This window comes from Erythrolamprus reginae, chromosome 6, assembly GCF_031021105.1.
Source record: "Erythrolamprus reginae isolate rEryReg1 chromosome 6, rEryReg1.hap1, whole genome shotgun sequence".
In the NCBI taxonomy this organism is placed as follows: domain Eukaryota; kingdom Metazoa; phylum Chordata; class Lepidosauria; order Squamata; family Dipsadidae; genus Erythrolamprus; species Erythrolamprus reginae.
Genome location: NC_091955.1, coordinates 46,946,321 through 46,960,825, shown reverse-complemented (window position 1 = coordinate 46,960,825; position 14,505 = coordinate 46,946,321). Strand labels below are relative to the sequence as shown.

The window sequence follows — 14,505 nt, the reverse complement described above, 5'->3', positions numbered from 1 at the left end:
CTGACATGGAAGTAATAGTACTGCACTAGGCAACTATATGTAGAATTGAAATTTACTGTTAAATGATATGTTACTAGTTTTAATTTCCTTTGTTGTATTTTTTTCCATTTTCTTTAAAAGCACTTTATGTGTTTTACTTTTCTTTGACAATGTTTCATCTTTGCAGTTTTTTGTTTTTAATCATTTTAAAAACATTAAAATGTTAATAAAAAATAGATAACTTAAGATATTACCCCTCTGAATATCATTTGTTTCATAGCATCTACATTCAATATTCTTCCTTCAGAATCCATATTCTTAGTCCACTCTTCAATTGATACTGGTTGCTTTCTATGAGCTTCAGGTCGTTTTCCTAAATCAATCTAAGACACGCATTAAGAATCTGTTACATTATTGCCAAGATATTAATTTTAAAACCATCAGATGAATGTCCTGTTACCATCTAAATTTCCAAGAACTTAAAACTCACACGTGTAATGACTTCAAACCCTGGTTCTTCCTGTTGATTTATTTTTAGTCCTGGAATAGCATCACTAATGAAATCTGCCATTTCTGATGGAGGCCGCTGCTGATTTACTGAGTCATTTCCACGTAAGCTATCAAAAATATAGTTTGTCACTTTGGAAAATCCTCCCATAGTTGTTGTATAAGGATCCTTTTTCAATTTCTAAGAAAAACAAAGGTAAAGTTTATTTGGATTTATGCAAGAACATATGAAGAACTGGAGAAGTACTATGATGAAGACAAGACTCATCACAATATTACATTAAAATAAGGTGTGTGTGAGTTTAATAAAACAGAATTAAGAAGCATAATTTGAATACTTCATCTAGAATTTGCAACTGGTGCAGCAGAATTTTGCGGACAGGATGCTCTGTATCATGTTACATTCACAATAGTGCTGGCTACCTATTAGTCAGTTTCAATAACTTACTGGTGATACATAAAACTTAGAACAATCTGGATTTAAGTTACCTAAGAGATTACAGATCTACACAATCCATAAAATACAGAAAGCATTCCTTATTATGTAAGGTTCCACCCTTAAGAACCATAAGGGAGAAAGCTGGCTATCTCTGTGGTGGTAGCCTCTCTTTGGAGTGCTCCCTCTACTCTTTCCTATCCCAATTCTAAGATGAGGAAAGGACAGCTGTTAGATTTCCTTCCCTAGATGAGTGCTGAGTGAGTATATCACTCTGTCACTAAATGGAATTGGAAGCAAACAACCTGCCATATTACAGAGAGGTTTGGGGGAGATTTGCCCTCGTCTTCTTTAATGGTGCTTTTCAATATCCAGATCTCAAGATGATGTTAGAGAGATACTGGACATTATTTAGTCTACCTAGATGATCTTCTATATCGGTTATCAGATAGCTATTTGATTAGGGTATATTATGCACTTGTTACATAAGTTGTGATGCCAACACAACAGGGGAATGCTATTCAATTTGAGATGATTTAATCACTCCCAGTTTCAACATTTTATTCACTCCCTCTTCCCATCTCTCTTGTTGCTGACACAGCACACTTTTTATAACATTTACCCAAGGCTCTGCTCAGTTGATTTAGCTTTCACCTTCAGTCTCAAAGACTTTCACTGAAGGATCTGAAACCATTTGGTCTTCAGCAGATGTCTTTGCCTTGTACTACTCTACTTGTCAGCAACAGGTATACACTCTACAGATACTTTCCATCTCCAAGAGAATTCCAACTGTATACAAATATTTTGCAGGGCCTAAGCTCTTTTCTCCTCACTCTGGCTGCTTGGCTTCTTTGCTTTATACCCAAAGCTTATGAATATATATTAGTCAACTCATTCTTTCCAGATATCAGGGGTTATTTTTTCTATGACTGTATGCATATTAGGCTTTTTATAAAACTTAATAAAGTTGCAAGCTTTCTTTTACTGCAAGCTTTTGGCCTCCCCCACCCCATACCAATTTTTTTTCAAAAAACAGCCATTTTAATATCTTAAATCTTACATTTAATTTTTACCATAAATAATACTTTATACGAACCTGTATTAAGCCACATGTTGGTTCATCAAGGAGATTTTCAAAGGACTGTGAAATACTCTGATAGTTCACAAGAACCCTTTTATCCTGTTCTGATCTGGGAAGGGGAAAAAAGCATACTTTTCTACATTTCCTTCTATGTCTGTTTCCTACTTTAGAATAAGCTAAAGATAACTATAAAATTTGCATTTGAAAAAACAGCAACTACAGATTACAGACAGGTGAAATAATACTTTAAGTAGATATACATGTGTTTTCTATGCATACATTGCCACTGATGAAGTTGAAAATACTTGTTATTTTTAGACTTAAATTCACTACTGCCAGTTTTTGGAAAAAAATACTAGTATTTTCAATATCCCGGGGCTGGGGTGGGTGGGGGGACTATCAACTATTCTGTTATTAAAGCCTAGGACTTTTAATAAATCTTATCACTTTTCAATACTAACGTGAGTGGATGTATCTGTAAGAGAGGATATGAAATTCAACAGAAGATTGTATCTTGGCCTTCTGAAAATGGGATGTTAATATACAAAAAATGTGGTTGGCTAATATGGCATAGGAAACAAAAGTTGCACTGAGTCATGTTTAGCTAAACTATCAAAATGAAAATCTCTTAAGATAACTGCATTTTAATTAAAAGTGCCTTAACTAAGGTTTATCATAAATGGGAATTACTTAACGTGCTCAGAGTAGTTACTTACATTAATGCTACTATGGACATATGGACTCCTCCAGCATCATTAACTTAACTCTCCACCCCATCCCCAATATTTATTTATTTTTTCTCATTGATTTAAAATTTTAATTTGGAACCAATGATTAATAAAATTGTTGAGTTGGTCAGAGTAATGCATCATATTCAAAGCTCTATAGGGATAAAGAACAATATTATTTAGCTTTTCTGGATTTTTAAAAAATGAATCACTCTCATTGAGGGTGCAGGAGAGAACAAAATACTAAATTATGGCTGGTCAGTGACTGATTTCAAGCTTCTGCAGTCAGATAAGGATTAAAAGGTCACGCCATCCAACAATCAACACCCCACTATTCCATCTTTGCAAAGAGACTATTCCAAGGAACTCTGGAATGCCTTGTTATTTACCTGAATAATACGAAATCAACTACTAGAGTCTAGAGGTTTTCTACAATTAAATCATTTAACATATGAAGATGTTCATATTACTACATACATACAAATTAAAAACAAATTTAAAAATTGTCCTGGAGCAAGGAAATAACTAACGTGGAGAGTCTCTTGGGAGACACGCAGAAGACTGCTTAAAAGTCTATTTTAACTTATTATTTTTGTAAATTGCATTTTAGATAATTTGGTGATTTGGGCATATCCTGGGGCTAATGAAACAACTTGTAATTGCTTGTTTGTGAGGTAAGAGGTTTGGGACTAATATTACTGAAACAAAAGTATATCTATTTTTTGTGGAGGTAATGACTTATTCAAAATTGTGAAAAGGCATAATTGGGTAAACAATTTAAGAACCAGTGCTTTGTATTACTGATCTTTAAAAGAATTACTAATAGTTTCATTATCATTATGCATTAAAAGTCACTCCTTGCATTTACTCTGCTTCTATAACATACACAGGTGGTTAAAAGTTTATGAATCATTTTAAATTTTCAATATTTCTGCATCAATATGATCTAAATTGTATCTGTTATTCATACAAGTGTTAAAACTCAATAGATTTATTAATTGAGCAAATGAATAGCAAACATTTGTCTGTATGAAAAAAAGATGTAACTTTGGATCATTTCACTCCATAAATCAATGAACAAGTATAAAGATTTTGATTCACTCAATAATATTTATCTAGATTAGCAAAAAATTAAAATAATAAAACCAAAGTGAAATAAATAAATACAATAATATACTTACAACTAGGAGAATAAATCACAAAATTCATTTCTCTATTAACGACTGTTAATACAACTGCTACCTGGGAGATAAATCTAGATAAGGGAGGCAGAACCAATTATGAGGTTCCACCCCAGACGCCTGATGGACCCGGAGGGCTTTCAGAGGGCGCTTGGGGTTTTGCCAGAATCGCTTGTACATAGATCGGCAGAATCTCTTGCTGCAGCCTAGAATACGGCCGCGGCAGAGGCTCTGGATCGAATTGCGTCTTTGAGACATTTCTGTGGCAGAAGTTTCACTGAGGAACTCCAGGGGATGAAACGCTAGAAGAGATGTCTAAAGCCTTGGAGAATCTGGAAATTTACAAAGTGGCGATCAGGACGACAAGATGTGCATACAATGTCACCCTGATTGCATCTGTGGAATCCTGCCCAGCTGCCCTTTTTAGGATGACTCGCTCCCTCCTTAACCAGGGGGAAGTTGACAAGCCCTTACAGGGTAGTGCTGAGGATTTTAATAAGTTTTTCACAGATAAAATTGCTCAGATCCAGACAGACCTTGACTTCAATTGGAATGCAGTGTCGGCTGACAACGAGTCAGTCGAGATGACAGGGTCCCATCCTAGTCCAGCTATATGGAGGGAGTTTGACCTGGTAACACCTGATGAAGTGGGCAAGGCCATTGGAGCTGTATGTTCCACCACCTGTTTACTGGACCCATGCCCCTCATGGCTGGTTTCAGCTAGCAGGAAGGTGACACGGAGCTAGTTCCAGGAGATTACCGATGTTTCATCAAGGGAGGGGTCCTTTCCAGCTCCCTACATGGAGGCACCTATGTACTCCCTCCTCAAGAAGCCTTCCCTAGACCCAGCTGTATTTACCAACTGTCGTCCTGTCTCCAACATTCCCTTTATGGGGAAGGTTGTTGAAAAGGTGTTGTCGCTCCAGCTCCAATGGTCCTTGGATGAAGCCGATTATCTAGGCCCTCAGCAGTTGGGATTCTGGCCCAGCTACAGCATGGAAACTGCTTTGGTCGCACTGATGGATGATCTCTGGCAGGCCTGGGATAGGGGTTTATCCTCTATCCTGGTGCTCGTTGACCTCTCAGTGGCTTTCGATACCATCAACCATGGTATCCTTCTGCGCCAGATGGAGGGGCTGAGAGTGGGAGGCACCGTTTTATGGTGGTTCTCCTCCTATCTCTCCGGTCAGACGCAGTCTGTGTTAGTGGGTAGTCAGAGGTCGACTCCTAGGTCCCTCCCTTGTGGGGTTCCTCAGGGGTCAGTCCTCTCCCTCCTGCTGTTTATTATCTGTTTAATATGAAACCGTTGGGTGAGATCATCTGAGGGCATGGGGTCAGTTGTCATCAGTAGGCTGATGACACCCAGTTATACATCTCCACCCCCTGCCCACTCGGTGAAGCAGTGGAAGTGATGCGCAGGTGTCTGGAGGCTGTTAGGGTCTGGATGGGTGCTAGCAGGCTCAAACTGAACTCCGACAAGACAGAGTGGCTGTGGGTTCTGCCTCCCAAGGATACTTCCATCTGTCCGTCCATTACCCGGGGGGAGATTTTGACACCCTCAGAGAGGGTCCGCAACTTGGGCGTCCTCGACAGCTGACTTTAGAACATCATCTTTCGTCTGTGACGAGGGGGGCCATTTGCCCAGGTTTGCCTGGTGCACCAGTTACGGCCCTATTTGGACAGGGAATCTCTACTCACAGTCACTCATGCCCTTATCACCCCAAGGTTCGACTACTGCAAATTGTGCAGAATGCAGCCACGTGAGCAGTCATGGGCTTGCCCAAACATGTACATATCTCTCCAACACTCCGTGGTTTGCATTGGCTGCCAATTAGTTTCTGGACTCAATTCAAAGTGTTGTTTATGACTTATAAAGCCCTACATGGCCTCGGGCCAGAATACCTATGGGACCACCTTTTGCCGCATGAATCCCAGCGACCGCTACAGGTCCTACAGAGTTGGCGTTCTCCAGGTCCCAACAATGTCGTTTGGCGGGGCCTAGGAGAAGAACCTTTTCTGTGGGGGACTGGCCCTCTGGAATCAGCTGAGATTCATACTGCCCCCACGCTCCTTGCTTTCCACAAGAGTCTTAAGACTCACTTATGTCACCAGGCTTGGAGCCATTAGATTCTTGCCCCCTGGCCAATGAATTTGTGGAGAGAAAGCTGATTGAATGAAATGATTGTTTTTATGGTTCTTTGGGTTTTTAGTTAATTAATTGAATTAATTTAATTATCCATTGAGGATACAATGTAGATTGACCTACTGTCTCTGTAAAATTAACAGCATAATACACATGAAATGGTTTCAATTTCCTCATCACCATATGGCCAAACACGCTCAGCTACAAGGATTTTACTGTATTTGCCTTGAAAAAGTGCAGAGGGATGAATTGATTGATTGATTGATTGATTTGATTTGTATGCCGCCCCTCTCCGCCGACTTGGGGCAGCTCACAACAACAATAAAACAATATACAGAAAACAAATCTAATATTTAAAATCTAAAAACCCATTATGAACATACATTATATTATATCTAGCTTTAAAGAACGCTTTAAAGAATATTATATCTAGCTTTAAAGAACGGAATTTTCCGGTTAGTAAAAGTTAGTACAGTGATCCCCCGGGTATTGCGATCCCGATCATTGCGAACGGGCTAAATCGCGATTTTTCAACCCGGAAGTCAAAACACCATCTGCGCATGCGCGCCCTTTTTTTATGGCCATGCATGCTTAGATGGCGCCGGGCAGATCAGCTGCTGGGCGGCTTCCCTGGGTCTTCCCCCTCTTGCTGGCGGGAGGGCGAGCGGCGGGCATCAGCGAGGAGTTTCCCCACCGCCCACGCAAACTCCTCGCTGCCGCTCGCCCTTCGCCCACCCACGCCGTTCGCTCGCGCCGCTTCCCAGCTGAGTCCTGAAGCGAATTGGCTTCAGGACTCAGCTGGGAAGCGGCGCGAGCGAACGGCTTGTCCGCCGCCTGCCTGCCCGTGCGCCCGCCGCTCGCCCGCCCTTCGCCCGCCCACGCCGTTCGCTCCCCCTCTTGCTGGCGGGAGGGCGAGAAGCCCCCCCCAGCACCCGCTCGCCCACCCTTCGCCGCTCGCCTGCCCTTCGCCCGGCCACCCACCGTTCGCTTGCTGCTCGCCCAGCCACCCGGGTTCGGGGGGGTGCTGGCAAGCCCCCCATGCCGGCGGCGACGTTTTAAAACAGCCGCGCGACTTCCCAATGAGTCCCGAAGACAAACGCGGAAGTTCGCCTTTGACGTTTGTCTTCGGGACTCAGTTGGGAAGCCGCGCGGCTGTTTTAAAACGTCGCCGCCGGCATGGGGGGCTTCCTAGCAGCCCCCCAAACCCGGGTTGGGGGTCCGGGGGGTGCTGGCAAGCCCCCCATGCCGACGGTGACGTTTTAAAACAGCCACGCGGCTTCCCAATGAGTCCCGAAGACAAACGCGGAAGTTCGCCTTTGACGTTTGTCTTCGGGACTCAGTTGGGAAGCCGCGCGGCTGTTTTAAAACGTCGCCGCCCGCATGGGGGGCTTCCTAGCAGCCCCCCAAACCCGGGTTGGGGGTCCGGGGGGTGCTGGCAAGCCCCCCATGCCGGCGGCGACGTTTTAAAACAGCCGCGCGGCTTCCCAACTGAGTCCCAAAGACAAACGTCAAAGGCGAACTTCCGCATTTGTCTTCGGGACTCAGGCGCGAGCGAGCGGCGCGAGCGAACGGCTTCTCCGCCGCCTGCCTGCCCGCGCGCCCGCGGCTCGCCCGCCCTTCGCCCGCCCACGCCGTTCGCTCGCGCCGCTTCCCAGCTGAGTCCTGAAGCGAATTGGCCTCAGGACTCAGCTGGGAAGCGGCGCGAGCGAGCAGCGTGGGCGGGCGAAGGGCGGGCGAGCGTCAGCGAGGAGTTTGCGTGGGCGGTGGGGAAACCCCAGCGCCGCTTCCCAGCTGAGTCCCCTTCCCAGGAACCCCAATCTTCGGCTCCTCGCTAGCGCTGCGGAAGTAAAAACACCATCTGCGCATGCGCAGATGGTGTTTTTACTTCCGCAGTGCTACTTCGCGAAAACCCGATCATTGCTAGGGGTCCTGGAACGGAACCCTCGCAATGATCGGGGGATCACTGTATATAGAATAATTGTCTGGTTCCCATGCAACTCACTTGTTTAATTGGGTAGTCTTTATCTAATTTTAGCACTTATGTGAACAACAGATAACATTTTAGAACATATTTATGCAGAAATATTGAGAATTCAAAAGAATTCACAAACTTTTAAATACCATTTTAAGTACATTTTTTATTGTGTTTTAATCCTAAGAATACTTACTCACAAAGCACCACATATTTTCTAAGTGTTTGGATGAATAAATTGCTATCACCATGATGAAAATGAAGAGCTGGAAGGACATCATCACCCTTTAAACAGAACACCAAATAGAACCATCCCATTCCTTCTTTGTTTTGTTTAATTGACTTTAAGTCTGTTAAACTGAAAAGGAAGGACCACTTGTTCTCACCAGTTGTACGAACTGCAACATCTGAAAGGATAAAAAAGATAAACAGCATGTTCACAACTGCAATACAGTGAACCCTCGAGTTTCGCATCCTCGAGCATCGCGAAAGGGCTATATCGCTAGTTTTCAACCCGGAAGTAAACTCCACCATCTGCACATGCGTGCCTTTTTTCTATGGCCACGCATGCGTAGATGGTGGAGTTTCCCTGGGCGGCTTCCCTGGGTCTTCCCCCTCTTGCCCCGGTACGGCGGCGCGAGCAACGGCGTGGGCGGGCGGGCGGCACGCGCGGGGACACCCCAGCTCCGCTTCCCAGCTGGGAAGCAGCCCCAGCAACGCGCGCGCGCTTGGGGACATCCCAGCTCCGCTTCCCAGCTGGGAAGCGGCCCCAGCAACAGCATGGGCGGGCGGGCGGTGTGCGCGCGCTTGGGGAAACCCCAGCTCCGCTTCCCAGATGGGAAGCGGCCCCAGCAACGCGCGCGCGCTTGGGGACATCCCAGCTCCGCTTCCCAGCTGGGAAGCGGCACCAGCAACGGCGTGGGCGGGCGGGCGGCACGCGCACAGGGAAACCCCAGGCGCGAGCAACGGGGTGGGCGGGCGAAGGGTGGGCGGCGGTGGAAGTAAAAACACCATCTGCTCATGCGCAGATGGTGTTTTTACTTCCGCACCGCTACTTCGCGAAAAATCGATCATTGGGGTCCTGGAACGGAACCCTCGCGATGGTCGAGGGACCACTGTATTTGACCATAGTTATGATTTCCTTGCAAATGGAAAAATTTCTTGTATAATAAACATTTGGTGTTTCAATACTTTCTGGCTAAATGTGAATAATATAAAAAAAGCAAATGGTTGTTCCATTTTTACATATTTTAGTTTTTAATTATCATTTCTTATGATTTTATCATATCACTTTAATATGAACAAGGAATCACTATTTCTTCATTTACTCACAAAAGAATAAGGATTTAGCATCCATGTATTGAAAAGGAAGTATGGAAGTCATAGAAGAAAGCATATCACTTTGGTACCAAATTCTCTTTTACTGAAAGATGAATCAAGGTGCAATCTAGACCTTGTCATGTTTGTGACATTATCGAGAGAAAAGGCTAATTCTATCAAGAGATGTTTCAAATAACACACCAAATTCGGTAATGAAAAATGCTCCAAAAATGCTCACAAGTACCATACAGAGCACCCCACCAACACAAAACTGAATTATCATTTCTTCAACTTCAATTTTACCTCAGAACCACTGTACTTCTAATTAGAACAGATTGAATATCATGCTGTTACTGAATCCTCTTTTTAAAATCTGTTTTGATTACTTTACAGCAAAGAAAAGCAATATGATGAAATCATGAAATCTGATGAAACACATTTAAAATGTGTTTAGTATAATAGAGGCAATTCTATAAAATATTTTAAAGTCACCTTTGTCAAGATGGGCAGCACACACATTTCATAAATACATATTAATAAATTCTTATTTTTGAGTGTAAGACACACCTTTCTTCCCTAAAAGTGGGTGAAAATTTAGGTGTGTCTTATAGGCCAAGGTTTTGCCTCCCGAACCCTCCGTGCATCGGGTTTCCTCCCCCCCACCTCCAGAAGCACTCTGCAGTGCTCCGCATGACCCGTTTTCACAAAGCCCTGTTTTTTGCAAAACATGGGCTGTACGGAGAACTGCAGAGTGCTTCTGGGGGCCGGGTGGGTGAAAACATGATGCACAGAGGCCAAAAACTATTTTTTTCTTGTTTTCCTCCTGTAAATTTAGATACGCCTTATAGTTCTGATGTGTCTTATAGTCTGAAAAATACAGTAAGTAACATTAGTGTTTGTTACTTATGACCATGTGATATTTCAGTTTTTCTTTTTTAATAAATTTGCAAAAAGCTACATTTTGGGGGGGGGGGATTGTGTCAGGATGGGTACTGAGTGTACATTAATGAGAAATAAAATGAACTTTTTGCTTTTCCCAAATGGCTGCCATGAAACTAAGAATGAAAAATTTAAAGGGGTCTGAATACTTTCTGAACTCATTGTAATTCATTACATCCAAAGCCCACCCATCTAGAGCCACTAAATAAGATTTCACTATATAACAACTTCTTGTAATAAATAAAAAATATATAATTAGGATCTTATTTTCTGCTATTAATAAACACACAACACATACATTTTAAATCTCGAGATGATATCTTACTACATACTAATTTTGTTTCAAATTATTTGAATAATGTATAGAAATTTTATGCAGGCAGCTTCAACGATTTTCAGCAATAACACACAAAAAAAACCCTAATGGATGAATAACAGGTTTCTCTATAAATAAAAATGCCTTTAACAGATATATACACCTTGTACGTTCGTTCGTTCATTCATTAAATTTATATGCCACCCATCTCACTATGTGTCTTTTGCTACAGATGGAATATTTTCAGTGAATTCATTAAATATCATTTTTGTATGTACCGTATTTTTCGCTCCATAAGACGCAGTTTTTTTCCTCCCAAAGTAGGAAGAAAAATCAGCCCCGTCTTATGGAGCGAAGATGCAGGCAGGGATGGGGGGGGAGGCTGCGAACTCGGAAGCGCCATCCCCGCCGGCTGGCTGGCTAGCTGCTGCCTGGCCCCCTCCCTCCCGGAGGGAGGGTCTCCCTCCGCCACCACCAGCGGCGCTCCCCCCCAGCCAGCAGCCAGCCAAGCCCCGCGCCCGCCAGAACCGGCTCCTCGCTCTCCCCCCCGCCGCACCGCCGCATTTGCAGGAGGTGGGGAGGGTCGGGCGGCCCGCCAAGGCCAGGAGGGACGCCGCTGCCCCCCCTTCCCTCTCCGCCCGCCGCAAGGAAATGCCGGCAAAGGCTTTTCTCAGCGGAGGTCTTCAATGTCGGGGGCGCACGGGCGGTTGCACGTGCTCCCTATCTCCCTGCTAGCCCACTCGGAATATTCAAAATAAGAAAAGCCTTTGCCGGCGAAGGTTTTTCTTATTTTGAATATTCCGAGTGGGCTAGCAGGGAGATAGGGAGCGCGCGCAACCGCCCGAGCGCCCCCGACATTGAATATCACCTTCGCCGGCCCCATCACCGCTGAGAAGAACGGAGAGAGAACGAGAGTGAGTGAGAGCAACAGACAGCAAGACAGAGAGAAAGTGAGAAAGAGAGAGTGAGAGAAAGAGGGGGGAGAGAAAGAGATAGCAAGAGAGAGAGAACAAGAGAAAGAAAGAGCGTGAGAAAGAAAAAAAGAGAGAAAGAATGAGAGAGAGAAAGCAAAAGAGACAGAAAGAAAACAAGAGAGAGAAAGTGAGAAGAAGAGAGAGAAAGAGGGGGAGAGAGAGAGAAAGAGAGAGGGGGAGAGAAAGAGAGGGAGAGGGAGAAAGAGAGAGGGAAAGGGGGGAGAGGGGGGAGAGAAAGAGAGAGGGAGAGGGGGGAGAGATAGCAAGAGAGGGAGAGAGAGAGAGAGGGAAAGGGGGAGAGAGGGGGGAGAGAAAGAGAGAGGGAGGGAGGGAGAGAGAGGAGAGAAAGGAAGAGGAGAGAGAGAAAGGAAGAGAAAGAAAGAGGGATAGAAAGAGAGAGAGTGAGAGATGCTCAGTGAGCCTTTCTTTGAAGTTGCCTTTCTTTCTTTCTTTCTTTCTCTCTTTCTTTCTTTCTTTCTTTTGCTCTCTTGCTCTCTTGCTCTTTCATTCTTTTTTCTTTCTCTTGCTTTCTTTCTTTCTCTTGCTTTCTTTCTTTCTCTTGCTTTCTCTCCTTCCTTCCCTCCTTCCATTTCTTTCATTCCCCCTCTCTATTTTTATTTCTCTTTCATTTTCTTTCTTTCTTTCTCTCTTTCTTTCTTTCTTTCTTGCTCTTTTTCTTTCTCTCTTTTACCTTCCCTTCCTCTATTTCTTCTTTTCTTTCTCCTTCCTACCTTCTTCCCTCCCTCCCTCCCTTCAGTCCTTCCTCTCTTATTCTCCCCTTTCATAAGTTTCCTTGCTTCCTTCCTCTGTTCCTGTCCCTTCCCCCTTTCTTTCTTTCTTTCTTTCCTTCCTTCCTTTCCTCCCTCCATTTCTTGCTTTCCTTTTCCTTCCTCCCTTCTTTCCTCCCTCACTCCCTTCTTTCACTCCTTCCTCTCTTCCTCTCCCCTTTTTGGCTCAAAATATTTTTTTTCTATTTTCCTCCTCTAAAATCTAGGTGCGTCTTATCAGCAGGTGCGTCTTATAGAGCGAAAAATACGGTATACATACCTGAATTCAGAATCTTAGAATCCCTTTTGTTATGAAAGACAGATGAATAGCATTATTAGCTAAAAGAAACTTTACAAGCACAGCATCAAGCAAGTACCAGAAGTAAAAAGCTCTATACGTAGGAACTTATCTCATAGGGCTCAACCAATAAAATCACTTTCATATTTTAATAACAGTGTTATTTAAGTACCTCCATTTGAATGTGGCTTCTTTTTAAAAGAGACAGTGTTGACCATATCCCATTCTGCTTCATAACTGTTCATATGTTCTGGCCCTCTGAAAGTCTTCTCCTTAGGAGTCTGCACCCATTCTACAACTGAACTGGAATCCTAAATAAAATATCAAAACAACATCAGCAGACATTTTCCTTGTAAACAACTTTTGTAACTTCTTTCTCAAATGACATAGTAGAACTATCAGTGGGGTAATTTGCATTCCAACCCCTACAAACAATACCAAAAAAAAGAGAGTTCATACATCTACAGCTGAATAAACAACAAATGTCAACTGCCATTCCTGAACTAGCATGACTGCAGAAGGAATTCTGGGAATTGAAGTCTACAAGTCTTAAAACTGTCGAGTTTGAAGTTTGCAAAAAGTGTACATGGTTGTAAAAACTATGCATGTTTGTAAAAAGTATTTTGCTACACTGGTATTTTATTAAATAATATATTACTACACCATTTGGTTCAGAATACTTTTTCCTTATTTTCCACCTCTAAAATCTATACTCTGGTGCATCTTATACTCCGAAAAATATGGTATATGAAGTATATACGGGTCTGTATAAATGTAAAACATTCTACAATTTGCTGTTGTATTTACTGCGCTTTATCTTGATTTCTTGTTATCTTTTCAACATTAGAAAATCAAGGAATTACAATATGTTCAGAAATTGCCAGAGTATTAATTGAAATAACCTGATTATAATTAAAATCATATTGACCAATAATTTGTATCCCCAATTAGCTATGCCAGAATAGAGAAATATATGAAAGGGAAAACTATTCAAGCTTTAATTCAATAAACATACATAACAATTGTGCTATGTATTATTGCTTTCTATAGTGAATACGCCCCACAAGACATAAGGAAATTTTTTTTCTAAGTTCTTCTCCTCCCAAGATACTCTATTATTGGATGGTGTAAATAACCTTTTAGACTTAGAAAGACAACCTGCCATCTTCAATGTCATGAGTGAGAAACTTGTCCTCACTCAATTTTTGGAGTCTCCACAATTCTGTTAATTCAAAAATCACATAATTGTTTCTTATCACTTAGCCTACTATAAAGATAAAGCAATTAAAAAAGAAAATCACAGAAAACCAGTCACAAGGATATATGGCATCTGCATCAACACTCACAAATTCTGATCCTAAGGATCAAAATATTACCCATCCTTGTAAAGGACCAGAGGCGACCTATGAGAAGGAGACTATTAGAAAATATGAGCTAAACCTAGGAAAACAAGAAAGTGTGAGAAAGAAATTGCCCAGCCTTGAGAGAATATGTTAAACTCTAAAGCCTCTGCTAGAATAACCTGCATCAGTACAGTAGAGTTCTACTTGTTTGTTTGTTTTCTGATCTTTTAGAAAAGGAATCTCAAAATTCTTAGAAATATTAATTGGGGCTTCAGGGAGTAACAATATAAAATATTTGTGAGGCAATCTGATTATTTCAATCTTTATTTTAAAATTTAACAAAATTGCTACAAATACATACCTTTTTAGCATACAGAATGTTAGAAGAGTCTAGTGAATCATCTAGAGGTCTCCAATCTATTATTACCTCAGTGCCCTAAAACACAAATGATACAATTATTTAAAAAGTAAGTTGATATTGTATGTTTCTATTTACAAAATAATATTAATTTATTCTATAC

The 14,505-nt window shown here is 42.4% G+C and overlaps 1 protein-coding gene across 1 annotated transcript in view; it reads right to left on the bottom strand.

The window, feature by feature from the left end:
• The window catches only part of TBC1D15 (TBC1 domain family member 15), a 45,335-nt gene that overhangs the window by 13,722 nt on the left and 17,108 nt on the right, over positions 1 to 14,505 (bottom strand). The window contains exons 3-8 of the mRNA XM_070755703.1: positions 14,346 to 14,420; positions 12,814 to 12,952; positions 8,224 to 8,434; positions 2,019 to 2,112; positions 470 to 667; positions 234 to 362 (exon numbers count right to left, since the gene is read on the bottom strand). Of these exons, the coding sequence (XP_070611804.1) occupies positions 234 to 362; positions 470 to 667; positions 2,019 to 2,112; positions 8,224 to 8,434; positions 12,814 to 12,952; positions 14,346 to 14,420 (846 nt within the window). The remainder of the gene's footprint in view (positions 1 to 233; positions 363 to 469; positions 668 to 2,018; positions 2,113 to 8,223; positions 8,435 to 12,813; positions 12,953 to 14,345; positions 14,421 to 14,505) is intronic.